Source organism: Akebia trifoliata, chromosome 16 (genome assembly GCF_017979445.1).
Source record: "Akebia trifoliata isolate Shusen 1 chromosome 16, ASM1797944v1, whole genome shotgun sequence".
Lineage (NCBI taxonomy): Eukaryota > Viridiplantae > Streptophyta > Magnoliopsida > Ranunculales > Lardizabalaceae > Akebia > Akebia trifoliata.
In genome coordinates this window covers 27,710,723-27,736,240 of record NC_141390.1, presented here as the reverse complement: position 1 = coordinate 27,736,240, position 25,518 = coordinate 27,710,723, and the positions used below count along the sequence as shown (strand labels likewise).

Below are 25,518 nucleotides of genomic sequence, written 5' to 3'. Positions count from 1 at the left end.
GTTTAATGACTTTGCTTCTTGTTATCGTAGCATAAAATTAAATGGAGAGTAATGCTGGTTTAGTGGAAACTAGGAATTCTTTCCTCTTATACAGAACTATCTGTTATAGTTAGAATGTTTGCTTATTCCTTTTCCATGGGAATATCCCATAGAGGCATACTAATAGCTGTCACATAAATTTATTTTTCTGATAGGCAAGCGATTTAGTGGTGAGCAATTAGTGAGTAAAGGCGAGTTTTGAACTCAGCTCGTGGTATCTATTAGAGTATTAGATTAGGTTGTGGTGTACACTTGTACAATGGGTCGTTATCTTAGGATTAGATCATGTAGATATGGTGGTATTTATACAATACAAGTATATGGTGTACACTTATACACTGGATCATGTAGAAAGGTTGTATTATACAATACGACTATACAACCAAATCTAATACTCTAATAGTATAAACACTCAAACCTTATTAACGTAGCAAGCCGACACCTTTCTGTCACAGAATTTCGCCAACACAATCCCCTCCTGCTTTTTTTTTCTTCATTTTCATCATCTCTGTGTCACTTCCATTTCTCTCAAAACTTTCTCTAGTTTGCGTGCTACCATAGATGTTGTGGGACGGCTTTGTGGATTCTCCTCTGTGGACATCAATCCTACATCAAGAATATGGGTACAACATCGCTCAAACTTTTCTTTAGCACCAGAGTCATCTCCCACATCTGCCTTTAGTGAGATGTCGACAACATCCAAAACATGATTAGGAAATGCAGAATTCACCCATTTCCTCATATCAAGCCCATCTGTGAACATGTTGCTTGTGGGTCGCTTCCTTGTCATCATCTCTAACAACAATATTCTGAAGCTGTATACATCTCCTCTCTCTGATATCTCGGTACTCTGTCCATACTCTGTTCACAACAATAGACACCTTAGTCAAACCAAGGGTTCCCTTGATTACTACGAAAAGCATCTGTTATTTAATAAAAGTGGTGCTAATGGAATATATTAATGGAGTTCAAAACTTCAAATAGCTGTCTCAATTTTATGAGGTGATATTAAAAATGGCTACCTATAGTAGAACTTTGTGAATATTTTTGAGTTGTACATTGGTAAGCTAGACTTGAAGGTGCCAACTTGCTAAGTTGGTTAATGTCTGTTGGTGTTGATACCACAACTGGGTTTCAAAATCGGTGTTCACCTACTAATTACTAACCACTGACCCACTTATATATATAGAGAGAAAAAAGTTACACTACAATTCGTCAACCAACTGAGCTATGGGTTGGGTTGGATCTCAAAGGCATATGATTTTGTTGAAGTCAAAAGAACTGAGTCATTCCATGAAAAAAAAACAAATTTTCCATCAGAGAAAAACTCGATTATGAATTAATCCTCTAATTCATTATTAAAAATCTCAGTTTCAGACTTGTCCTACACCAATCCTATGGGGGTACACCTTTAATCGCCAAATAAAAGACAGGTGCTGACTTTTTCTTAAAGAAATCGATCCATGTGATATTTTTTACATGTTTTGATTGTTTTTTAAAGAGGTCACTCTCTCAAAGATGAAAATTTAGGTATGCAGAAATTCTTGAATAGTAAGGTTACATTTGATTTTTTATTTTTATTTTTAAAATAATTCTTTTTGTAGTTTTATTGTTTACCCAATTGGCACTTGACTTTGTTCATATGACATAGTGTAGTGGACTAGCTGGTTATTTCATTCTTTAATGTTTAAACTTTAAACTATAATATAAAAGTTCACATGTTTAAAAAGACAATGTAATTAAGGGTTTTTGCAGTTAAGAATTCATCACATATGAATTACTAAGGCAAAAAATATAGAACAATTCCCTTAGACATTCATTTTATGAGCTCTTTTATTTACTTGATCACTTAGTGATGGGTGAGCCTGATCAAAGATTGCTCATGAGTAAATGCATCCATCTATTCAATGTTAGACAAGAATTATCAAAAGGTACATAAACATACCTGGGGGAATATACCCAACCGATCCTCGAAGCAAATTCGTGGTGGCAGTAATATCTCCATTGTTGATGTCTTCTGAAATGAGCTTTGCAATCCCAAAGTCAGCTACATAGGCCACCATATCTTTGTCCAATAACACATTTTGTGGTTTCAGGTCACAATGAACAATTTTAACCGAACATCCCTCGTGAAGATATTCCAAGCCATGTACTACATCGATCACTATTGCAATTCTTTCCCTCATGTTCAATTGACATCCTCCTGCGTCTTCTGTTCCACCAGGATAGAGATGCTGATCCAAGTTTCCATTACCCAAAAACTGCAACAAAATAGCCTTGAAATCCGAATTCCACGTTGCTCCTAATATTCTAACTAGATTTCGGTGCTTAACTCTTGACAATATCTGACACTCCCTCTTGAAACTCTTATAACCCTGAGTGCATTCTTGGTTCAAAACTTTCACTGCCACTAGGGTTTTCCCCTTATTAATGGTTGCTATGTACACCGACCCAAAGCTTCCCCTTCCCAAGAGATTCGCCTCGTGGAATCCATCCGTTGCAATTTCGAGCTCCATTCGAGTTAGAACCAAAGTTTCATGCTTTATGCCAGGGAAACGTATTAAAAATTTTCTCCCAGATTTTACTCCTCTTTTCTTGGAGTAGTATCGGTAGACAAAAACAGAAACCAACACACAGAGAAAGAAAGCACAACTTATTCCAACTGCAAGCACTAAATGAACCCATTTTCCTGCCTTGCCTTTCTTACGCTTGACCTGCAATTTACAAGGAGGGAGATTCATCAATGCAGTACCACCACACAGACCGGCATTCCCAGTGAACGAGCTTTTCCCATAATTTTTGAACCTTCCCGTACTTGGAACTTCTCCTGTCAGTCTGTTATATGATAAGTTAAGATAAGTGACCTTCAGTTCCTTACCCAGCCAGACTGGAATTTTACCAGTTATGTTATTGAAAGCCAAGTCCAAAGCTTTCAGATACGATATCTGTCTTAAGGTCTCTGGTATTGGGCCTTCAAGCATGTTACTAGAGAGGTTAAGACATTCTAAAGAGAGACAGCTCCCAATCATGCTTGGGATCACACCGGAAAACTGATTTTCCGACATGTCAATTTCCTGGACTTTTGCCAAATTTCCAATAGTTGCAGGTATCTCTCCTTGGAGATTGTTGTTCGAAAGGTTCAGTGAAAGAGCTAGGTTTGAGAAGAGACCCATTTCTGCAGGAAGAGACCCTTGTAGTTTATTAAAGGATAAATCCAGCATAATCAGTAAAGAACAACGGGTGAGTTCTGTGGGGATGAATCCCGATAGTTGGTTACAGGACAAGTTAAGATACCTCAACTGTGTAAGGTTACCGAGTGAAGACGGGATTGACCCACTAATCAAATTGTCCTGAAGATTCAGTAGACCGAGGTTAGCCATATGTCCGATATCATCTGGGATTGGCCCTTGTAATTTGTTGCGTGACAGGTCCAATGTTTGTAACTGCCCAAGCTTCCTGAACGTTGCAGGAACAGTTCCCGTCAAGTTATTATAGAACAGTGTCAGACGCACGAGGCTGCTTAGATTTCCAATCGCCTCCGGTATCTCTCCTGTTATCTTATTATTAAGGAGATTAAAGTAATGCAGACTTTCCGAAAGATCACCAACCGAATCCGGTAAGCTCCCTTGAAAAATGTTAGAAGCCAAGTGCAGTTTCTGTAGCAACGAACAGTTTGTTAGAGCCGTTAGAAACCGCAAGGAAGCACCGTCGAAGCCGCTAACAAGATTATTTGAGTGAAGGTAAAGGATTTCGAGTTTATTTAATTTGCCCAACTCTGAAGGAACCATTCCCGTTAAATTATTTTGGCTGAGGTCGAGTAATGTAAGCTGAGAAAGATTCGAAAGGGTTATAGGAATCTGCCCGGAAAAGTTATTTTGCAGAAGGTACAGCTTCTCCAAGTTATGGAGTCTCGCCCCAATTTCCCAAGGAATCTCTCCAGTCAACAAATTCACGCTCAGTGAAATTTCCCGCAGAGCAGTGCAGTTACTGATAGATGAAGGTATTTTTCCTTCGAAGTAGTTGAGGTGAAAGTACATGATCTCTAATTTTGTGAGTGACCCGAGCTCCGAAGGTATTTTGCCCGTGAAGTAATTATTGGCCAATTGAAGATCCATCAACTCTGTTAGGTTTGATAGAGATTGGGGTACTTCGCCTGTCAGTTTATTACCTGAGAGCACCAAGTGAGACAAGTTCTTCAGCTGGCCAAGTTCGGGTGGAATGCTTCCAGAGAGATTGTTATTAATGAGGTCCATTGTTTTTAAATTTCGGCAACGTTGTAATGATGCTGGAATGCTTCCTTGGAGGTGATTGCCGCTCATATTTAAATCAACCAATTCAGAAAGCTCTCCGGTTGATGTCGGAAGCTCTCCATATAAGCTGTTGTCTTGTAAATGAAGTGTGGTGAGGAGAGAGAGGTTGGCTAGAAACGGTGAGATGGTTCCTTCTAAGCCCATGTTTACGAGTACAAGGGCGATAACTCGGGTTTTGTGATACGGGTGGCACTTAATTCCTGTCCAATTGCAGAAGAAAGTGGTCTGATTCCAACCATTGAGATGACCATCGGGATCGCTTTTTATATCCTGTTTGAATTGGAGAAGAGATTGACAGTCAGAGAAATTTCCACATAGAGATGATGAAGTTAATGGCAGAGTGAAGAGAATGATAAAGTACAATTTGGTCATGGATACAAGAAATTTTTTAAGGTATGACATGCTTTCCTCTGTTTCTTGCTTTCTATGTTCTTTCATTATTTTTGAGCTTTTGATAGTGATTTTTTTCCTTATATGGTAGTTTGTAAGATGTGGAGATTTTCGTTTATAGACATGAACCTCGGCGTTTTGGAGAATATTTGAGATACCCTCCTATGTTTTCAAACAAATGACATGCCCCCTTGACCTTGGTCTTATCCTAATAGACAAATTGAAAATGACCTAAATACTATAAATCAAATTTATTCAACAATTTCCATTTCATGTATTATTTTTATATTTTAATTTATTTGTAAATGTTCCAATTATGTTGTAGGCAAGTAGAGGAAATAGAGTGAAGAATAATGATGAATGCACGCGGTTTTGGGTACGCGTTTGGTACGTGGTTGACGTGGCAAGGGCACGTAACCACCTATCTTTTTCTGGTGTATCGCGAGGAAAAAGATCTATGGTTCTGTGCCCTTATCAAGCCAACCATGTCAAGGCTTTGGTCTCATGCACCTTTAAAACCATAGGTTGAAGACACTTAAAGTAGATAAACTCTATGATGTTTTATCAAAACGTGCACCAAAAATTTAAAATTATCAAAATGGTGCACTATTCATTTCAATTCCAAAAATTGTAAATTAATTTTCAGAATTAAAATATTTTACCAAAACAAATAAAATGGTAATTTTAAAATAAATAATATTTTAATACCATAAATACCCTTTTACCATCCTTCTATAAAACAATGTGCATATCCTCCGTTTAATTAAACAGATAGAAATATAATTGTTTGAGTACATTAATGTTTCCTTTCAAGGTTTGGTTATTTCAACACTCCACGGTTTTGTAGGTAATTTTTTTCATCGCCGAGATCTAAAAACTTGTCAGTCATCATCTTTGTTAGGGTTACTGTATTATAGATCTATAACCAAACTTACATATCTAGACCCTAAATGTATATAATTGTTTTAAGCATGGAATTTATGGGTTTTCAGTTCCCTGACAACACTGGAAATTGCATACAAGATCGCCGAGTGTTGAAATAAACTAAAATTTGAAAGAAAATGTCACTTTACTAAAATAATTATATTTTAATATGTGTGCACCACCACATTAGAATGTCAAAATCGATGTACATTTCAATGTTACTTCAGTATTATCCATATTATTATATAAGAAGATGTTAAAAAGGGTATTTTTGGTATTACAACACTGTTCATTTTAAAATTTAAAATTTGGGTAAAATATTTTAATTAAAAAAAAAAACAATTTACCATTTTCAGAATTAAAATGAATATTGTGCCATTTTGGTAAGTTTTCAATTTTTCCATGCAGATTTGGTAATTCGTTCTAATATCTTACAACTGAAGGTGAGGGGATTGAAGATGAGGGCATTTTGATCATTTTATTAATCTATCAGAGAAGGCCATGTCGTCAGTTTAAAATCATAGGTGTGTCTCAATTCCCAAATATCCACCAAAACCCAGAGGGCGGCCCCAAGGCTCTTATTATTAGGTGAAGAAGAGTGTAGATCATGTGAAGAAGTCTCCATAATAAATATATAAAAAAAAAAAATTATGCGAAGAAGTTAGATTTTCTAGTTGACATGACTCAAGAATTACGTTGATGTCACATGGTGTGTCTCAATTTCTTGTTAGCAATCTCCAATTTAATTCTTGAAAATTTTACGAATTTTTCAATTTTTTTTAATATATATATATAATGAAAGTATTATTTTTCAAATTATTGAATTATTTTTCAAATTAATAATTTGTCCCTTGTCTTTGATCTTCTTTTAAAAATTAATGTAACAATAACCTCAATATCATCATCATCATAAATACCATCACCATTAACATCACCATCACTATTAACATCGCTATCATTGGATTTCAAATTCTTAAAATGAAATGGATAATACACGTATGAAGCATATGTCACATATTTCCATTTATCGAATTTTAAATCAGACTTTTGCTATAAAAAATCGAATAGAACTAGTATTTTTCACGAATCAAATTTTTACCGTACTCCAAATTGCTAATGAGGGGGAGAACCTTTGTTTTTATTTTTTACGAATCAAATTCTCTTGTATTTTGTTGCGTTATGCAGAGCTTAGGAGGTCAGGGAGTTGGACTTTGTGCGATTGTGTTATATTTGCTATTTCATTTTTTTGAAGAAAATAATATTAGATGGAAAAATCATTTTCCCCTAGATTTGGGTAGGAAAACTTTTTTCTGCAAGTGAGAGAATCGATTTGGTGGGAAAATACACAATAAATACACCCGAAAATTCTATTTTTAGGTACATTTTCCTACCCCATTTTCAATTATCACTCATACAAGCTTGATCTTTTTAATTACTGAATCAGGATCTAGAACAGTGTTTGCATGGCAAGATTTGATTAGTGTTTAAAACACATTGGACTTGTAAATAAGTTACCCACGCAGTCCTAAGTGTTTAATATCTAATAAAAAAGTGCCACGTGGATACCAAGTGTTGCTATAGGAACAAGACACCGTTCTAGATCGCAACTCGAGTAAGCTAAAATATATATATATATATATATATATATATATATATATATATATATAGGGTCCCGTTCAGCACCCTAAGCTTTACCACACATTTTAACAAATGTGTTTTGTCTTACATGGGTTAGAAGTTTTGGAATGGGCTGATTTTTGGTGAGGATGATCTCTATGGTGAGGAGATCATCCTCACCAAAAATCAGCTCATTCCAAAACTTCTAACCCCATAAAAAATGGTTTACAAAAAATGGACGGTCCACGATTTTTCAACGTGTAAACATGGGGCTAAACATTTCAGAATGGGCTGATTTTTGGGGAGGATGATCTTCTAATCATAGAGATCATCCTCACCAAAAATCAGCTCATTCCAAAACTTCTAACCCATGTAGGACAAAAAACGTTTGTTAAAGTGTGTGGTAAAACTTAGGGTGCTGAACATTTCCCATATATATATATATATATATATAGGTCCCGTTCGCCACCCTTAGTTTTATCACACACTTTAACAAACGCGTTTTGTCTTACATGGGTTAGAAGTTTCGGAATGAGCTGATTTTTGGTGAGGATGATCTCTATGGTGAGGAGATCATCCTCACCAAAAATCAGCTCATTCCAAAACTTCTAACCCCATCAAAATTGATTTACAAAAAATGGACGGTCCACGATTTTTCAACGTGTAAACATGGGGCTAAACATTTCGGAATGGGCTGATTTTTGGGGAGGATGATCTTCTAATCATAGAGATCATCCTCACCAAAAATCAGCTCATTCCAAAACTTCTAACCCATGTAGGACAAAAAACGTTTGTTAAAGTGTGTGGTAAAACTAAGGGTGGCGAACGGGACCCTATATATATATATAAATTGATGGAGATTAAATGCATTAAGATCAGTTTGTTGAGATTTGTTTTGGAGTAGGGTCCACATTTGAAGGTTTGTCTCTTGGTGGGACCCAATCAATAATTATAGTTGGTTGCTACTGCTTGAAATTAATTACAACCAGCTGATCTTGATTTGTTTAACAAAAAAACAAAAACAAAAAACATTTATGTTTTAGACATTTTGGATGGTAAGTCAACTAATGGGCATTTTCAATTTTTGGGCTTAGTTTGGTAATTTACATTTACTCCCCTTGAAGGTTTGGTGAGGGTTTGAGATATCTCTGCATTTTAAAATTATGATATACCCATTGACGGTGGTCTTCTATGAGAGACTAATAGAAAATAATTAAAAGCCAATGATTTTTGGATAGAGGTGGAAGATGAGGGTATTTTCTAGATTTCTAGATGAGGGTTACAGCCCTGTGCTCCCATCGGGCCTAACTTTCCTATGTCCAAGCCCAGCCTTAAAGGGCTCGGGCCGGGCTCAGGTTGATTTCGGGTTTTGATAAAAAGTTAAATTTATGTATTTTTGAAAATCAGTGGAAGCTAACTATTAATTATTTTTTTTTTTATCAAAATAGGGATCCAATATGATTAGAGATGAAACTAGATCATTATTTATAATTTGTTAGAATTCTCTTTTGTTATATATATAATATAAATCTAAAATATAATATTGGGCCGGGCTAGGCATTATTTAGCTCTAGTCCGACCCGGATTTAACGGGTTGAAAATTTTGAAACCGGCACTACCTTTCGAGATCAAGATTAAGGCCCTAACCCTTCTTTGTTTGGGTGGGTCGAGCAGGGCTTGTGAGCCAACTGACTCAATTGACACCCTTATAAATGATATTGCCAAGGAGAAATTTTCACTGATAAGGGTTTCGAAGAATCTTAAAATGTCTAACGTGTGTAGTTTAGTAAATATGGGATGCTTTCAATATATGCTCTGGTGTAATATGGATAGTGAATTTAAAATTCTGTGAAATCTCAAATTGACTTTTTCATAAATAAATTTTTTCAAAATTATTTGAAATCTCACATTCAGTACTTTCCAGTGAGCATTTTTTTTTAATTTTACTTTGCCCAGTCAATGATTGATGGAAGGCCAATGATTATTGATGGATTGAATAATGAGTCGTGATGAATGCACACGATCTTGGTACGTGACTGATGTGGCAAGGGCACAAAATCATAGATTGTTTTCATCGGGATACATAGGAAAAAGATGTGTGGTTTTGTGCCCTTTTCACGTCACCCTTGTACCCAATCGCGTACATTCATCATTATTCTTGAATAATATGCCACATGGCATTTTTAAAAACGTCTTTACCGTACGTCTGAAGTACTTTAAAGCTTGAATCTAGTCATGAATGATATCAGTAGTTATATTGATGAATTCTCACCGTTACTTTCATTATTAGGTGAAGGGTAAAAAAGGAAAATTACCTTATACGGACACGTGGTACATGAGTTACTATTTATTTATTTTTCAATTTAAAATTCCAAACTTACCAGATTACGACTAACTCTTTTTTCCCCTCCATGGGATCCCTTGAATGTTAGATGATCCCTAACTTCTGATTTCGGATCTTATGATCTAAAGCACCACTCAACTCAGATGTTAATCGAGTTGAGTCAACTCAACAACTTATAAGAAGATATATACATGGGAGCGGTTCAGCGGCCCTAAAGTTTGCCAAACATTGTGCCAATCGTATTTCAAAACATGGGTTAGAAGTTTTGGAATGGGCTGATTTTTTGTGAGGATGATATCTACGGTGAGGATATTATCCTCTCCAAAAATCAGCTCATTTTGAAATTTCTAATCCTAATTTACAAATTGAAGAATCGTGGATCGTTCAATTTTTGTAAATCACTTTTGATAGGATTAGAAGTTTTGGAATAGGCTGATTTTTGTTGAGGATGATCTCCTCATCATAGAGATCATCCTCACAAAAAATCAGCCCATTCCAAAATTTCTAACCCATGTTTTGAAAAATGTTTGGCAAACTTTAGAGCCACTAAACCGCTCCATATATAAATATATATATATTAAATTTATTAACTTTAAATATAGCTTAAAATTCTATATTTTATTTTATTTTAACTTTTTTCATTAAAAAAAAAAATTAAAGCTATTCCTCCATTCTTTCCATTTTTTTATTTTATTTTTTATATGATGATTGGTAAGCCTTGTTTTTAATGAGTTATATAAAATCGATGCTGACAAGATTTGAACCCAAATCTCTAGTAGCATCACTCAAAAACTTTACCAAGTAAGCTAGTTGGCACAAGCAATGCTTTCCTAATAAAAGACAAATTCCTAATAAAAAAAATAAACTCCCAATAAAACAAGTAATTAAATTCTTAATAGAATTTGGACTCTGGACCTCCCTTAAACCGAGATTCTTCAATGCCATCATCTTCTTCAACTTTTCAAATGCATTGGTTGATGGAGACGTACCTCATCTCTACTAGACTCGATTCCTTAACACAATGCTTCTTGATCGTCCAACATTTAGCTCTATAGCATGGGTGGATATTTTGGTCTCTATAGTTTGGTTCAACCAAGTTTTAGGATCAATGGCTCCAAATTTGGAGTTGATTTAATGAGTTTTAAAACATAGATAATATTTATATATTATTTTATAAAAGAAAAACTGCAATTCCCATCTTTGATGCTCAAGATTAGATTTACCCCTATGGTGTGAATGTGAAATTAACTAGAAAATATAACAACAGTTAAATGTCACTTAATTACAAAGCCAAAAAAAAAAAAAAAAACAATTCTAGCAAGAAAACAACTTCATTCACCAAACTCACTTACCTCTCTACATTCCCTTTCTTAAGTGAAGACAAAGGAGCCAAGACACTATTAGTCTTCCCTTGGGTGCAAATAGGCACATTGATGAGAGGCCTTATTATAATACTAGCTGACCTTGTTCTCTCTAACCCTTTTTTAATCCTCCTCAAATGCTTCTCTCTACTCCACATCCCTTCCTTGCCTTCCTTCACATCATCCATAGATGATGATGAAGACGATGATGAATGTTGTTTTTTCAACCTTAACAATTCTTTCCATAAAACAGTGCATTTAGGGGGTCTAGGAGATGGGTCTTCATCAGCCAACCAACTTACTCTACTAACTTCTTTATTTTCTTTCTTGTCTTCTTCCACTTCATCATCTTTTGGTTTGAGAGTAAGTTTTTCCAAGTGTTGTATTTTCCAGGAGGGAAGAAGTTTTCCCTCGAAGAAGAGCTCGTCGGCAGTTAACATTGTATCAGTAGTAGTAGAGTTGTTAGAGAGAAACTCAAATTCTACATTACTCCCTTTGTCTAATTTCTCTGTTTCAAGTTCTTTTTGGGTTTTTGGATTTGGGGTTGTGGAGATGAAGTTGTTGTTGTTGACGAAATCAGCGCTACCGGAGAAAGAGATTCGTGGGTTCGTTGGCGCCTCGATGGATCTAGAGATTGGTTGATCAGTTTTTAGGGAGATCATGGTGATTGGGTTTGCTTAGGGAGGAGGAGGAGGAGGGAGGGAGGTGTGTGTGTGTCTGTTGTGTCTTAGGCCTGCATGAGTATGTGTTTTATAAAGAGAAGATAGTACCTTTTTTTTTTTTCTACTTTTTTGGTTTGTAAATTTTGGGGAACTTAGTGAGATTATTAAACTGAAGTGGTCTGTGAAGCCAAAGCAAGTGAGTTAAGGTTGTGTTTAGAACATGGGGACATCACATGGAGCCCCATAGGAAGTAAAAGACAAAAGTTGAAACAACTTAAACAAGTTAGAAAAATAAAAAAAATAAAAAAAATTCTTTTCTTTGAATTTATAAATATTCACTTTTTATTTTCCTTTTCACATTTTGGGTTGGAATCCAAAATTCCAAATCAACATCCAAATCGTCCTTCACTTTGATGGTGAGTAACTTTTAAGTAATAAATCAAATCAAGAATAATAATTGATGGAGCAAAGTCACTTTACCAAGTTTTTAAAATCTTTTTTTATCAATAGATTCTCTAGAGAATCAAATAATTCCAACTTCTCTATGGAGTTCTTATCTCCATGGTTTAAAATATCGTATAGATTGAATTGTCCTGGTTAATGAAAAAACATATATGGTTTTAGCTAGTACATTCGATACAAATTGACACATTCCGAAAAAAACCCGATACATTCCAAAAACATTCAATGATTCGAGGACAATGTTTCGTATCGATCTTGATGGATACCAATACATTCTGATACCTTTCAATATTTTAATCCATGCTTATCACCTCCCTTAAGCACCATTTGAGGCCTTTCTATTGTGTCATCATTATTGAAGTCTTATCCTATAAACTTGAGGTCGGTTCAATGAATTATGTTCCATCATTCAATTTTGTCGAGAAACATGTCTACTTGTGTTGAAAAATGTATTCATATTTGTTCTCCCTACTTCAATCTAGGCTTTTATGTTTTTTGTTTTTTTTTTTTAGAATCTTCAACTTACATATTCCTTCTAACTTGAATTGCAATCGATCATTCTAATTAACATAAAAATTAAGAATTAAAAATGAACGAAAAAATACGAGTCAATTGACGAGTTATTTTGCCCATTTTGGAATAAACTTCCAACCAAACCAAGCACTTCTTGGGGGGAAAGCAAGGAAAACAAGAAATTTTATTTTAGAGCTAAATTCACTTTAATAGAAGGTTTTATTAATGGGTGTAAACTTTTCTTAAAAAATAGGATCAAGGATATTTTAGTAATTTTGCTAAACTAAGTTAATTAATGTTACTTTTATATATTTTATGGGAGTTAGTCAAAAGGGGGTTAAGCTTTGGGAGATTGACCATCTTTGCCTATATAATTGGGTAGCCCAAGCATGTAGTGAGAAAATTCTTTCCATGTGACTTCCCACTCCCCAACTAGATCAAATATATCTACTAATTGACCAAATTACCCCTTTAAAAGTTATATTAATTGCTATTAAAGTAAGGGTATTTTTGTCCTTCGAAGAAGTCTGCAAGTGGTAGATATCTTGTTCATCTTCTTAAAAAGTTCAATTAGATTTGATTATGGTAACTCTAATTACATGGCTGTAGACAGTTAATAGATGGGAAGTGATTGTGTATAATTATGACATGTGTACACTGGTAACATGTGGACCCTAGGTCAAAAATCAATATAGGTCAATGTTGACTATTGACTTAGATGACTTCATATTCAACTGTGGATCCTACACCAATGAACAATTATCATTGTCATCAAAGCCTTGTTTTAATGATTTGGGTCGACTAAACTAATATTGTCCCGAGTCATATTTTCTATTATTAAACAATGTATTTCTTTGGGCATCGTTTTCGAACGACGTCCTAATCAACCCTTACTTACTTTTCACCTCAGATGTTAAGAAATTTTTGTATTAAGTTGATGAACCAATAATATGATGCCATGTGTATTAAAAATTAATAAAAATATAACTTCTAATCACTCAAAAAAAATTTCTCTCCACCAACCATTCACGCTTGCTTTTCAAATACACATGACTTCATGCCATTGATTCATCAGCTTACCACATAAATTTGTTAACCATCGGTTGACAAGTGGCACAAATAACAAAGGAAATGGAGAAAAAATTTATATCTTTTTACCTGCGATCTTTTGCCCAAAAATTTTAATTTTGAGATTTCAAATCTTAAAATGGATTGTTGGGTTCACATGGATTACCATATTAGCAAAATCTAACACCACAGCCTTTTAGATTTCAAATTTTTTTTTTTTTCCGAACTTGATCTAAGATTTTGAAAAATAGATAGCTATACCGAGCACCTACATTGAAAATTAAAATTCAATGGTGAAAAACAATTTTTTTTTTAAAAGTTCATAGAATTGTGTCATCTCAACCTCGTGCCATCGGATCATGTTTTTGAATACCACAAGTTGACGTGATGAAGAAATTTCCTTTTTTTTTCATTGTGGGCAAGAGAGAAATTTTATCACTTATTTTTTTTTTTACCCACATTCAAACGTTTGTGGCGTTGTGAGCAAAAAATATCTCGATAAAATAGCATTTCATTTGGATGGGGTGAGCGGCACCAGGGGGGTTAATGTGCTATTGCAACAGATTAAGAAATTTGCCACTATTGCCGTCACAATTTTTCTTCTTTCCACTTTTAGTTGCCCCCACAACAAATTTTTTCACTCTTAATTGTCCCGACAAATTTTTTTCTACCCTTAGTTGCCCCCACATGAGCAAAATCCTGACCCCGCCCCTATGTGGCACTAAAAGTGCATATCTCGATATAGAGTTGGTTCAATGTAGATTTAAGAAATAGATTGGTCCGTTTACTAGGATCTACATCGAAACCATCCATTGTGCCACATGATATAATCTTATCTGATTTGAAAATGAATTCTAAAATGGGAAGACTTTTAACTAGCGAAAAAGTTACCTTATTTGGATAATTATAGATGAGGATGTTATTAGAATTATTAATTTATTAGGATTGATTTCTTTGTGGTTTGGCTTTATTTATTTTATAGGGTTTTTAGATTGTAAAGGAAGAACAAAAAGCATGAACGTAATTGGATTATGAAAATTACTGGAATGATTATCTGAAATTTGAACACGTGGTCACTAAGTTTTGGGCTGTCCCTTAATATTCCATTTTGTAAAATTTTCTTCTCATAACAATCCTTGGACCTCATCTCCCGTATTTCTCACGATTGAATGACCTAATTGTTCGAACTCATCGTTTTCATAAAAAAAAAATTGGATTTTTGGCATTTCAATCAAGTTTTAGAGACTCCATTCCATTGAAAATGATTTAAAAAGGAAGAAGAAGCAATTTTCAAACATTTTAAAGATGTATGTAAAAAATTAAGATTTTTTTCTTAATTTTTGGATGAAAATCGATCAAGAATGGTTCTTTTGGATTGAAATTATCTAAACATTTGTTATCTCAAGTTTTTAGTTGGCCTTTCTATGTATTTTAGTATAAAAAAAATCGAAAATTGAAAATGGGTGGATTTTACTAGTGTCGAGTTCACCATTTTTTACTTAAAAAGTGGTGAACTCGATAATAAATAATGTTGAGTTTCACTAACTCGACACTAAATAAAAAAACGTCAAGTTCGAAAATAAATAAAAGGATAATGCTAAAGTACATTCTAATGTGGTGATGGCGTGATGCACACATGATCATAAACTCTTTTCATAGAGATATGAGTGAAAAGCATCTATGATTATGTGCAGTGTTTTCAAAAACCTATGCCTCATCAAACATTAGCAAGGCTTAGGCCTTAGAGGTATGAGACATACGCCCAGTGTCGAATGAAGTCAGTTTAGAATGATTACTATTTATTGCCCTTTCTCCACACTACACTCTAGTGCCAGCACCTATGGTATGGAACATCTTGGAATAAAGGCAGAAGTATCCTCTAAGATTGACCTCATTTCGCACGACTCAACATCGCATTCTAATGCCAGCACCCTATTACCATCACAACCTTTTGATTTTTTAAAAATTATTACACATTGAAAAGCAAATTTGGTATTCATTATAAAAGATTTTATCTCATACTTCATTTTTTTTTTGTACTCTAAAACATCGTCCCCTGTACATTAGAGGACTCAAACTTCTGAGTGCCAGATTCAATACTTATCAACGTTCAAAGAATTTTTTTTGTTTTTTTTTTTTTGGCGCAGGGGGTGGGGGGCAGCCAGTACTTAAAAAGCCTGCTGCATAGCCATCTTCAATTTGAATGTGGATTGAATATAGGGCGTGTTTGATGGTAGAGAAAACATTACCTGGCGAATGCTGGATGGGCAAATCCTTTTTCACTCTTGAGTGTATCATGGAAAATCACATAGAAAATCTCTTTGTATTCTTTCATTTAAATTGAGTCAATATAATTTTTTTTTTTCAGAATATAGCCTTAATCTTAGTAGGGGTAGTTAAGTTTGCCTTGTATATGAAAAAAAAAAAACTTAAAAGAAAGGTTATTTTTACCGTTAAAATTTAATTTTAAGATGGGATTCAAAATGAAAAAAAAAAAGCTTTCGGTCATGTTCAAAAAAAAATTTATTTGTTTTACATGAGATTTTCCATGAAATTTAGGTGGCTATGGTGTTGGATTGACAATTTGGTAATCCATTTTAGCTCATCGACCCATGGAAGAAGGTGGTATGTGCAAACGGACATGTATTATAAGATCCAACTTTTGGTGTCATATGGCATCTTAGGGAGAGGGTGAGAAAAGATTTATTGCCTTAAGCGACAAGTCATTTTTCCCACTTTTTGTATTTGTTTTTCAATAATGTTATAAACTATTTTCCTGCCATGCAATCAAACATGCCTCTCAAAAATTTTTTTTTTTAATTTTAATTTTCGGTAAATTACCCTAGATTTTCAAGTTAAGGATGTCTAAAATTGTATTACAATAAATACTTATACACCACAATTCTGAAGTGAGAAAATTTCTCTTAGAGCTCTAAAGCACTTCCCGAGATTGAAATTCCTGTATAAGTGATTCCATAGGACTTTGGCTTAGCACCAATTGAGAATTCAAAACCATCTATGGCATGGATTTTCCTACAAAACCATTGTGTTCAACCCCGTCAACCTTTAGGCTAACAACTTTAATTTATTTGGCAAAAGCCTAACGAATTTTTTTTTTCTTCTACCAAATCAAATTTACGTTTTTAACCTTTGACTTAAGATTTAAGATTAGTACTCCAGGGTGAATTCTCCCTAGAAACCGGAACAGATACCAATCATGCCATGGATGAGGAAGGGAAGCCAAAAGTAAAATATGAGATGTTCAGGGTCTGTTTGAAATAAACTAATTTTGTTTTTTTGGGTTCTCTACTTACCAAGGATTTGTGATAAGAGAAATAATAAATAAAGTTTTGTGAAAGAATTCTGTATATTTTTCATTTAAGGGCTGTATCACAGTTTAGGTCCAAAGACTGACCGACCACTTAATAATATATCATCATTTGTTACAATTTAGAAATTAATCAGAAAGAGTTACAAAATACGAAAGAAATAAAAGATGAAATGCAGAATCCATAATCTACTCACTATCGCTTTCATAGTTTAATAAGGATTGGAGTGCTGTTTGGTTGTTTTCAATGTTACCGACGGATGATGGTGTCTTCTTGTTGACAACTGATACACTGATGGAAGAAGACTTGAAAATAAATTTGGGTTTACTTGAAGCCTTACTGCATTCCTGAGTGGCTGTTAACACAAAATTATTAGGAAGGGCAATACTTCATAACTAACTATGGTTTCTTTGTTGATGGAAGGAAGGAAGTTACCTTTATGACTGGAGGTGTCAAAAATGCTGTCCTTTGTCAAAGAATTTGTTGGATTACCCACTGCTTCTGAAATCTTTCGCTTCTGCAAAACCAATAACCATGTGAGTTACAAGGCAGTAAGTTCAAATGCCATGTAACACCAGAATAAAAAATTTCTTATAAATTAATTAACAAAATACTATAAATACCAAGGAAGTTAACAGTATATTAAAAGCTAAATCATTCATATGTTGCACTGAGGAAAAAAAAGAAGAGAAATAGCAATATTAAGCCTATGACTGCAGGCTGTATCGACAGGTCAAAGACAGTAAATAGGTGGGACTAATGTGGGTTTACACTATTGGACTATAATAGCAGGTTGTGGGACTACTGTTGTGCCCTTCACTCAAAGTACTTCTTCAAGGTCCCACATACAAGTAAGACCAGTAGAAGATGCAAGAGCCAAGCCAAATAACTCATCCAACTTTACACCACAAAGCTATTGCAAGTTTAAGTCATTTTTGTTCAGTTGATAGCAGACCATAGAACACTAGAAAACAATGTAAAGTACATCTTAGATATCTTGATTGTTTGTGAGTAAGACTTGAAAAAGAAAAGGAAATTTTTTATGTTCAGTCATAAAATTGATATGAAATAATCTTCCCATTGATCCCCACCCACCATAAAAACTTCTATCACATGTCCTCCACTTCAAAAATTAATCTAATAAAAGTGCCTTACACATTGACAACGAGGAAAGGAAGGAGTGTCACCCTATCGATGCCCCCTTGCACTCCTAAAGATTATGGCGGGTGACAAGAACTGGAAAATGTAGTTGTGGATGTACATACCTTGAAATTAAAAAAAAAAAATGCGTATCTCGGTCCATTTTTTACATCTTACACCAAGATACCCCAAAAGTCTCCAATTAACATGCTTGCATGCTTCTGCTAATGTATTTGTTTAGATGCCATTGTCACCAACAAAAAAAATGCTTATATCCTTCTGTCCACAGGTGTTCGAAAAGGTCCAAGTGAAATTATGTCCCAGATTTTTAAGGATAAAAACTCCGCAAACTTCAACCTTCAAATCCTGAAATTCCAAAGATGTGTGCATTTAGGCTTCTTGAAGGTGTCATGTCAGACATCTAGTTTCTATTCCAGACAAAGTGTATATGTTATTGTTATATAATTTATCTTTTTTTTTATAAGTATTGTTATATAGTTTATCAACGGGTGAAAGCTAATATGTACAAGCCTATGGTATCAACACTCTGGGCTATACCAAATCTGCAAGCTCTAAGCAACAGACAATGTTTTCTTTTTTTTTTTATCGATAAAGATAATTTTATCAAAAAGAGCAGACAATGTTTTCTTTAATGTACCCTAAAGATCCTTAATCCATAATTATGTTTCTTCGTTCTTTTTTTAATTTTTTTTCAAGCATATCTAAGATGTTTGTCCATATTTGGTGTGACCGATACCTTATCCAGACCCAGAGAGACCCCTAGTAGCGGCGATATATTCTGATTAGAAGAAATCAATGGTCAAATCCCAAGAGCAACTCTTTTTTTTCTGTTAGGTACTTAAGTTTAATATGAGGGTGGGGTTTTGCCCCAAGGTTTCAAAACTAGAAAGAATGGAAAAACCCATTGGGGTTACAAAAAACACAAGGGGAATTCCAAGTGAACTGTTTGCTATAAATCCGTGGCTCTGTGTCTTATTCTGTTTTAAATAAAACAGAAACTTATTATAAGGCTCCTCCTCTAAATAAATAAAGAAAACAAAATGCTAGAAAGCCCCTAAAACTAAAAATTAAACTAGGAATCTCCCTAAAAAGAGAAAATTAATATGCTTCCTCCTTCTATACAGTTGTAGAGTTGAATTTCAATTGCAGTTCCTTTATAGTGAAATATTCACCATCTCAAACAAAATTTAAATATATTTAGGCCTTACAAAACCTTCAGTCCTTAAAAGCATGATTCATAGTTTCGTGTTGTTTAATAATGTTTCAGTGGAACATTCTAGTTTCAGCCAAGACTGGAATGAAACATCGATCCCAGGAATGTTTTGGTCGAGACCATCTTGTTTTTCCTCATTACTGAAATATCGTGCCAAAACAAGACTTTAAACATTGCATATAAGACTCACTTTTATCCTATAAGTATATAAACTATCAATAACAAGACTAAGGCAAGAATACTGATTTAAAAAAAGGTACTAAAGCATGAATCTGTTCTATCTTGCTAAGTTCAAGAAAAGAATAAGCTGGTAAAACATAAAGGAAAAAACATGTATTTTATTTCATTGTCGCAGTGACAAATATCCCAACTGATATACACTGAAAAAATAAACAGAAGAAAGCTAAAACAACAACCAGAACAAATCATACTTTGAAAGTGGAGTTAGACATTTCACCACCATCAGTTTTCAACTGATGTAGATCGTCATCATCATCATCATCGTCGTCGTCGTCATCATTGATCCTTCGAACGTAATTTTTTGGACCCTGCATTATTTGAAGCAATTTATTAATGTTGAACAAAGATTTTAAAAACTAAAAATGAAAAGTAAATACTAATAGTTACACAAGGAGATCACTTAGTAGAAGCAGGGGTGCCCAAACACTAACATTGAAAATCGATTTTATGAGTGCTTCATCCTCCTCCTCTAATTTTTTCTCCTGCCAAGCAGCATAAATCACTCAACATGGTCAGAAACTTTAGATCTTATAAGTCATAACTACACTGTAGAAGAACGGCTACAATGAAAGTTTAATCCTAAAGATTTCAAAATTTATACACCTCAGGAAAGCCTTTTGAATATTTTATGGAGTTTTTCAAATATTCAAACAATGGGGTAGCTAGATACAGAAGTAAAAGGGAGAAAAAAAAGTGGGTAAAAATACCAATGTACCTTTTCCTCAGCTGTGTGTTGCAAGGCCTCAAGCATTTCATCTACACTCACACTTGCATGTCTCGACTGAAAGCAACAGAATACAAAATCAGCATTTCTGTTAAAAGTTGAAAAATAAGGAAACAATTAGCAAACATATGGCGCAGTAGGTACCTTCATAGACTTCATTTCATCGAGTGCAGCAAGTATGTCCATCTCTCTTTTAGAGTCCATTGTTCTGTTCTCCAATGATTTCATAGCATCCCCCATCTCTTCTGAATCCCTTTTTGCTTGTTCTTTCTCTGCTTCCTGATGAAAGTAAAATATAGAATTTAATCAAATTCTTGAAGTAAACCTCAAATAATACTCTGGGGATGATGCACAGATAATTTTATTTTTTTAAATATTCATATATAGCAGAATGAGCCTCATGAATTATTAGTACAATAATAATAATTGTTCACCTCATCTTCTGCACGCCAAGGCTCAAAATTGCGGGTTGCACCTGACTCAACAACATAGTCTGAATTTTGTGGGTCAGTCTTCATTGTAAGTTCAGCTGAGCATTTGGTGCATTTGAAGTAGAACCGAAATATTTGAATTCCGAGATATGTCTGCACATTGATAACCAAAAAACAAATTTTAGTTTAAACATTAGTTTGATTCAAACATGAATACGAGATAATCTTATCATTATATCTGGATTTTAAAAAAAAATCCAAACATGCTGAATGAGGCTAATTTGTGTATCATTAGATTCAAGTGCATCAAGTTCGTAATTACAAGTTTACAACTGCTTAAAACTATATGCTAGTGCAAATTTTCTACTTGTTTACGTGAGTAATGCCCCATCTTCAGCCATCAAGAACAATTACCTCACTTAAAAAATTAAGTGAGCATATACCAAAAAAATAGGTGATCGCCAACTAAACCTTCTATATATCTATATAATAAAACACAACTGAGTTGTGAGACACAAACCTTTATATGGGACCCACTTAAATCCCTTTATTACTTTTTCTCTTTACCCCCTCAACTTTATTTTCACTCCTCTAACTTTATCATATGTCCTCTTTTACCCCTTTTAACCTATTTTATTATTTTTTTCTACATTTCACCCCCTATAACTTTACTATATTTCATATTTTACCCCTTTAACCCACATTATAGTTTTTCATCTTTTACCCCTTTAACCTTAAATTTTTTCAATAATACCCCAAACCCAATTAGACTTGACCCAAACCCACTCATTTTGAATTGATTTCGAGTCATGTTCGCAAGTTGTGTAAAAATTGCCACCACCTACTCTAACTTATTTTTTTTTCGCTTTTACCCCCTTAACCCCAGGGAGGATGCTCGTGTCATGGGCACAGGTGAACTCTAGTATATATAGATAGCTAATGAATAGATAATTCAACGTGCAATTAGTAAAACTTCAATCATTCTATACCACAATGCACAGCCATCTTGAGCTCTCCTGGTGCCCAATTATTGATACTGTAAATAATCTTAGGCTTTTAGCAAATTTCAACCAAAGCTCAATAACATAAATGAGTAAGTATAACCAACAATTTTTAGACATGATATGAATCCATAGTTATTCAAAAAATTACTATAAACATGATTTCAGTAATCTACTAAACCTATGAAAAAGAAACACTAATAATGAAAAAATTGTCGTGAAGATTGGATTTAATCTATCATAGGATTGTAAAAAAATTTACAGATTGAAAAAATAAAATAAAATAAAAGAACTGACCTCGCCGACGACATCTTCTTTGCGGGAATTGAACTTGGTTCCTTTATAGATGTAATTGCCACAAGTGTTGCAACGGATACTCATGGGAAGCATCATCCTTACTTTGATCTGTTGGTTTTTGGGTTGTCTCCTTCTTGGTAGTTTTGATGGATCGAAATCCGGTGGGTAGTACTTATTTAATACCTTCCTCTCTCCCATTTTTCTTTATCTGTCTCTCTCTCTACCTGTAGCCCTAGTTCCTCAAAAAATCAAATCTGTTACAAGAAATAAACTTATTTTTAAAAGGCAACGTTGAGACCAATGGATTTTGAGACAAAAAAATCTAGGGTTTTTTGGCTTGAGGTTGAAGATGAGAGACATAATTTTTAGGTAGAAAATAGGGGTTTTCTCCGAAGGGTTAGGCAAGGTTTATAATGGTTGATTTTGACAGAAAAATCTAGGGCTTTTTTAGGTTGAAGATGAGAGAAAAAGAGAGGGTTCATCGAAGGGTTAAGGCAATCGATTTTAAGAGAAAAATCTAGGGTTTCACAGAGAGATGGTAACTTACCTGGATGTCTCTGATTCAATTGCTGAATCTCCTGCTTGTAAGTTGTAGTCCTCTAAGACAGAGAGTATGTCAGAAGAAAACTAGAGAGAGAGAAAAAGGGACGAAAGGCTGACAGCGAGAGAGAGAGGGAGGGATCGAAAGATTTCTTTGAAAAAAAATATTCCTATTGGGCCTTAAATCATAGCCCAAATCGGATTTTTTTTTTTTTGAATGCCTATCTCAAAGCCCAATCTCCTAACATTCAGTCCTATTTACAAAAACTATACTTGATTCATTCAGGCCCAAATTAACCAAACAATACTGATTTGAGATCTTAAAACTAAATACATTGGAGTGATTAATCCACCGGTTATTTGATTAAATTATTAAGAGGAAATACATAATCACTGAGTAAATAATTTCAAATATGTCATAAATATAATTATCAAGTTGTGCCATGATGCCTAATGGGCATAGAATCCAAGTCCAAGCCCAACCTTAAACATAGTCAAGTCCAGCCACAGACCCTACAAACCATTTTTTTACAAACTTCACAAACCCAATCCATGTTATATCGGGTCAGTGTAGAAAACGAAGGTCCGGCCCATTTACAGTCACACGTGCGTATGAAAATATCCTAGCTAGTAGAAAGTATTAGGGGTGCAACTTGATTCCATTCGGTTCGGTTTGAGGACAAATTAGAACCAAACCGACATAGGTCGGTTCCACTAAATAAGAACCAGAACCGAACCAAACCAACCCAAATCAAATTAAGGTCGGTTTGGTTCGGTTCGATTCCACATATTGCAAATATTTTATAAATTATAAGTAATATTTTTTGATGAAAAAATAAACATAAAATTTCATATAATAAATCACAAATCTATCCATAAAAAACCCTTAGTTTATCCATAAAGATCATTAATCTTTGTACTAACATTTAAAATAATCCATAATAATTATTATATACATATTTATTTATTTATTGCATAGGGGTTCGTTTCTCAGTTTGATTCGGTTCTATACAAACTTGATCCGAGAACCAAATCAAATTGATCGGTTCTTCATTTTCATAACTTGAAATCAAATCGCAACTTATTCCAAATCAAATCAAATCACCTTAAAACTATCGATTTGATTCAATTCTCAGTTTAAACCGAATCAAGTTGCACCCCAAGAAAGTATATCCTTAGCTTCTTTAATAACAATAATGTTATTTGATTTACAAAATTACAAAGCAAAAAAGAAGTGGTAGATGATTTTCACCCATTAATTACTAGTGGCTCAAAATTGACATGGATAACTCTCTAGCTACGTGGAACAATATGAGCCCCATTTGATCATTCTTGTACCTTGGTTAGAGTTGAAGGCCATTTTAGCCTTGATGTTGACTTGAATTACAAAACTGACCCTTTAACCGAGTTGACTCGACTCGAATGAACTTTGAGGGGACTCGCCTAGAAATTCAATTGAACAGCTCATCATGTCAATTGTGAATTGTGTGTCTATATATAACAAGATTTTATAAGTAATTATTTAATAATCCATCTTATCATAACAAATATAGTTATTTAAATAATTGAGAAAATTGTTAAAAGAGGATTAAATATTTTAATATTTACAAAAAAAATATTTTTTTTTTCAAAATTTATCAAAAATGAATTAAGCCATTGGAGTGACACTCCAACTTTTTTGTAACTCAGTAGATTGTCCAACATTTTAATGTGTTAGAATACATTGCTTTACCAAAATTACCCTTAAAAAGTTAAAACGTAGATTATCCAGCATTTTAATAATTTTCTTTAACACCCCAATTATTTAACTTCCATTTAAACGTTGGACAGGCCAATGAGTTATTAAAATGCTAAATTGTCAAATGACTTAATTCATTTTTAATAATTTTAAAAAAAATATATTTTTAAATATTTAACTATTTTTAATAATTTTTCTTAATGCTAAATTGTCAAATGACTTAATTCAATTTCTCAATCAATTGGGAATCAAAATTTAGATTTTTCAGTAATTAAAAGGTTAATCTGAACAAAGAGAGAGAATCAACGAAACAAAACTATATGATAAAAAAAAAAGTCTAAAACAACCAGGGTTTATCAGAATCAAATACTAAAGGCTCTTTCTAGTCAACTCAAACATACCAAAAACTAGGGTTTCAATCATCATAGTTGAAATCAAAGCAGAAACTACAGAAAATTGCATAATCAAACAAACATTAAGAAAAACAATTGACAATCTGCCATGATAAAATCTTACGAGCTCGAACTGCGCAGTAGAAATTAAGGTTTCGAATCGAAAATCATAAAACCCTAACTTGGGTTTGAGTAGAATATGGTTCAGTTAGGAAATCGATTTGGACAAAAAGAAGAAAAAAAAAAAATAGGAAGTCTAAGTCTAACCTGGGCTGAGCCGACGCCGATGCCGAAGATGCGGCCGTGACAGCGAGAGGTTGAAGTCGTGAGGCGATGAAGGACTGAGCCGATGAGGTCGTGACCGCGAGGGGTTGAGGTCGTGACGTCGAGAGGCGATGCCGCGACGAAGAGGAAGAGCTGAGCCGACGGGATGAGGTGTTCGACAGAACTTCTCTAAGTTCAAACCCTCAAAAAATATAAATGAAAATAAAAATAAAAAGATATTTATATAGTATCTATTTCGGATCGGATCTTCACAAACCCGATCCATGTATATCGGGTCAGGGTAGAAAAATCAGGTCCGGCCCATTTACAATCACATGTGCGTAGGAAAATATCCTAGGGCCTGTTTGGATCGACTTCTCAAAGTGCTTCTAACTCTTGTAGGGAGTCAGAAACACTTACTCTATCATTTGGACATTTATAATATTTTGAAAGAACAACTTTTTAAAAAAGTAAAAATAATACTTTTATGAGAAGTAC

General features: G+C 34.1%; 3 protein-coding genes across 7 annotated transcripts; all 3 read right to left on the bottom strand.

The window, feature by feature from the left end:
- Positions 1-317: 317 nt before the first annotated feature.
- LOC147383208 (uncharacterized) lies at positions 318-4,778 on the bottom strand. Its single transcript, XM_086428338.1, has 2 exons — positions 1,985-4,778; positions 318-900 (listed from the first exon to the last, which is right to left on the bottom strand). Exons 1-2 carry the CDS (start codon positions 4,749-4,751, stop codon positions 542-544), a joined length of 3,126 nt encoding a protein of 1,041 aa, XP_086284464.1. The 5' UTR covers positions 4,752-4,778; the 3' UTR covers positions 318-541.
- A 6,142-nt stretch (positions 4,779-10,920) lies between these two features.
- LOC147383207 (uncharacterized) lies at positions 10,921-11,710 on the bottom strand. Its single transcript, XM_086428862.1, has one exon. It carries the CDS (start codon positions 11,645-11,647, stop codon positions 10,973-10,975), a length of 675 nt encoding a protein of 224 aa, XP_086284988.1. The 5' UTR covers positions 11,648-11,710; the 3' UTR covers positions 10,921-10,972.
- A 5,316-nt stretch (positions 11,711-17,026) lies between these two features.
- Positions 17,027-25,219, bottom strand: LOC147383206 (uncharacterized). 5 transcript variants are annotated; one of them, XM_086427908.1, is made up of 10 exons: positions 25,024-25,219; positions 22,634-22,685; positions 22,087-22,340; positions 20,792-20,941; positions 20,502-20,636; positions 20,349-20,414; positions 20,065-20,115; positions 19,825-19,941; positions 17,455-17,536; positions 17,027-17,374 (listed from the first exon to the last, which is right to left on the bottom strand). In XM_086427908.1, the coding sequence occupies exons 3-10, from the start codon at positions 22,282-22,284 to the stop codon at positions 17,208-17,210; spliced, it is 966 nt and encodes a 321-aa protein (XP_086284034.1). In that variant the 5' UTR covers positions 22,285-22,340; positions 22,634-22,685; positions 25,024-25,219; the 3' UTR covers positions 17,027-17,207. The 5 variants fall into 5 exon arrangements, 4 of the variants coding, with proteins under 4 accessions (XP_086284034.1, XP_086284036.1, XP_086284037.1 ...); XM_086427910.1 differs by having other exon boundaries at positions 22,634-22,664; XR_015173449.1 differs by lacking the exon at positions 17,027-17,374 and adding an exon at positions 18,285-18,525 and having other exon boundaries at positions 17,466-17,536.
- Positions 25,220-25,518: the final 299 nt, after the last annotated feature.

Bases quoted from the DNA above. Each gene is read 5' to 3' on its own strand.
- LOC147383206 (XM_086427908.1), bottom strand. From the start codon at position 22,284: ATGGGAGAGAGGAAGGTATTAAATAAGTACTACCCACCGGATTTCGAT. The intron at 20,942-22,086 runs GTCAGTTCTTTT...ATCAATGTGCAG, and splicing joins AAGAAGATGTCGTCGGCGAG to ACATATCTCGGAATTCAAAT. The intron at 17,375-17,454 runs GTAACTTCCTTC...TTGTGTTAACAG, and splicing joins TGACACCTCCAGTCATAAAG to CCACTCAGGAATGCAGTAAG.
- LOC147383208 (XM_086428338.1), bottom strand. From the start codon at position 4,751: ATGTCATACCTTAAAAAATTTCTTGTATCCATGACCAAATTGTACTTT. The intron at 901-1,984 runs GTATGTTTATGT...TGTTGTGAACAG, and splicing joins GGTTGGGTATATTCCCCCAG to AGTATGGACAGAGTACCGAG.
- LOC147383207 (XM_086428862.1), bottom strand. From the start codon at position 11,647: ATGATCTCCCTAAAAACTGATCAACCAATCTCTAGATCCATCGAGGCG.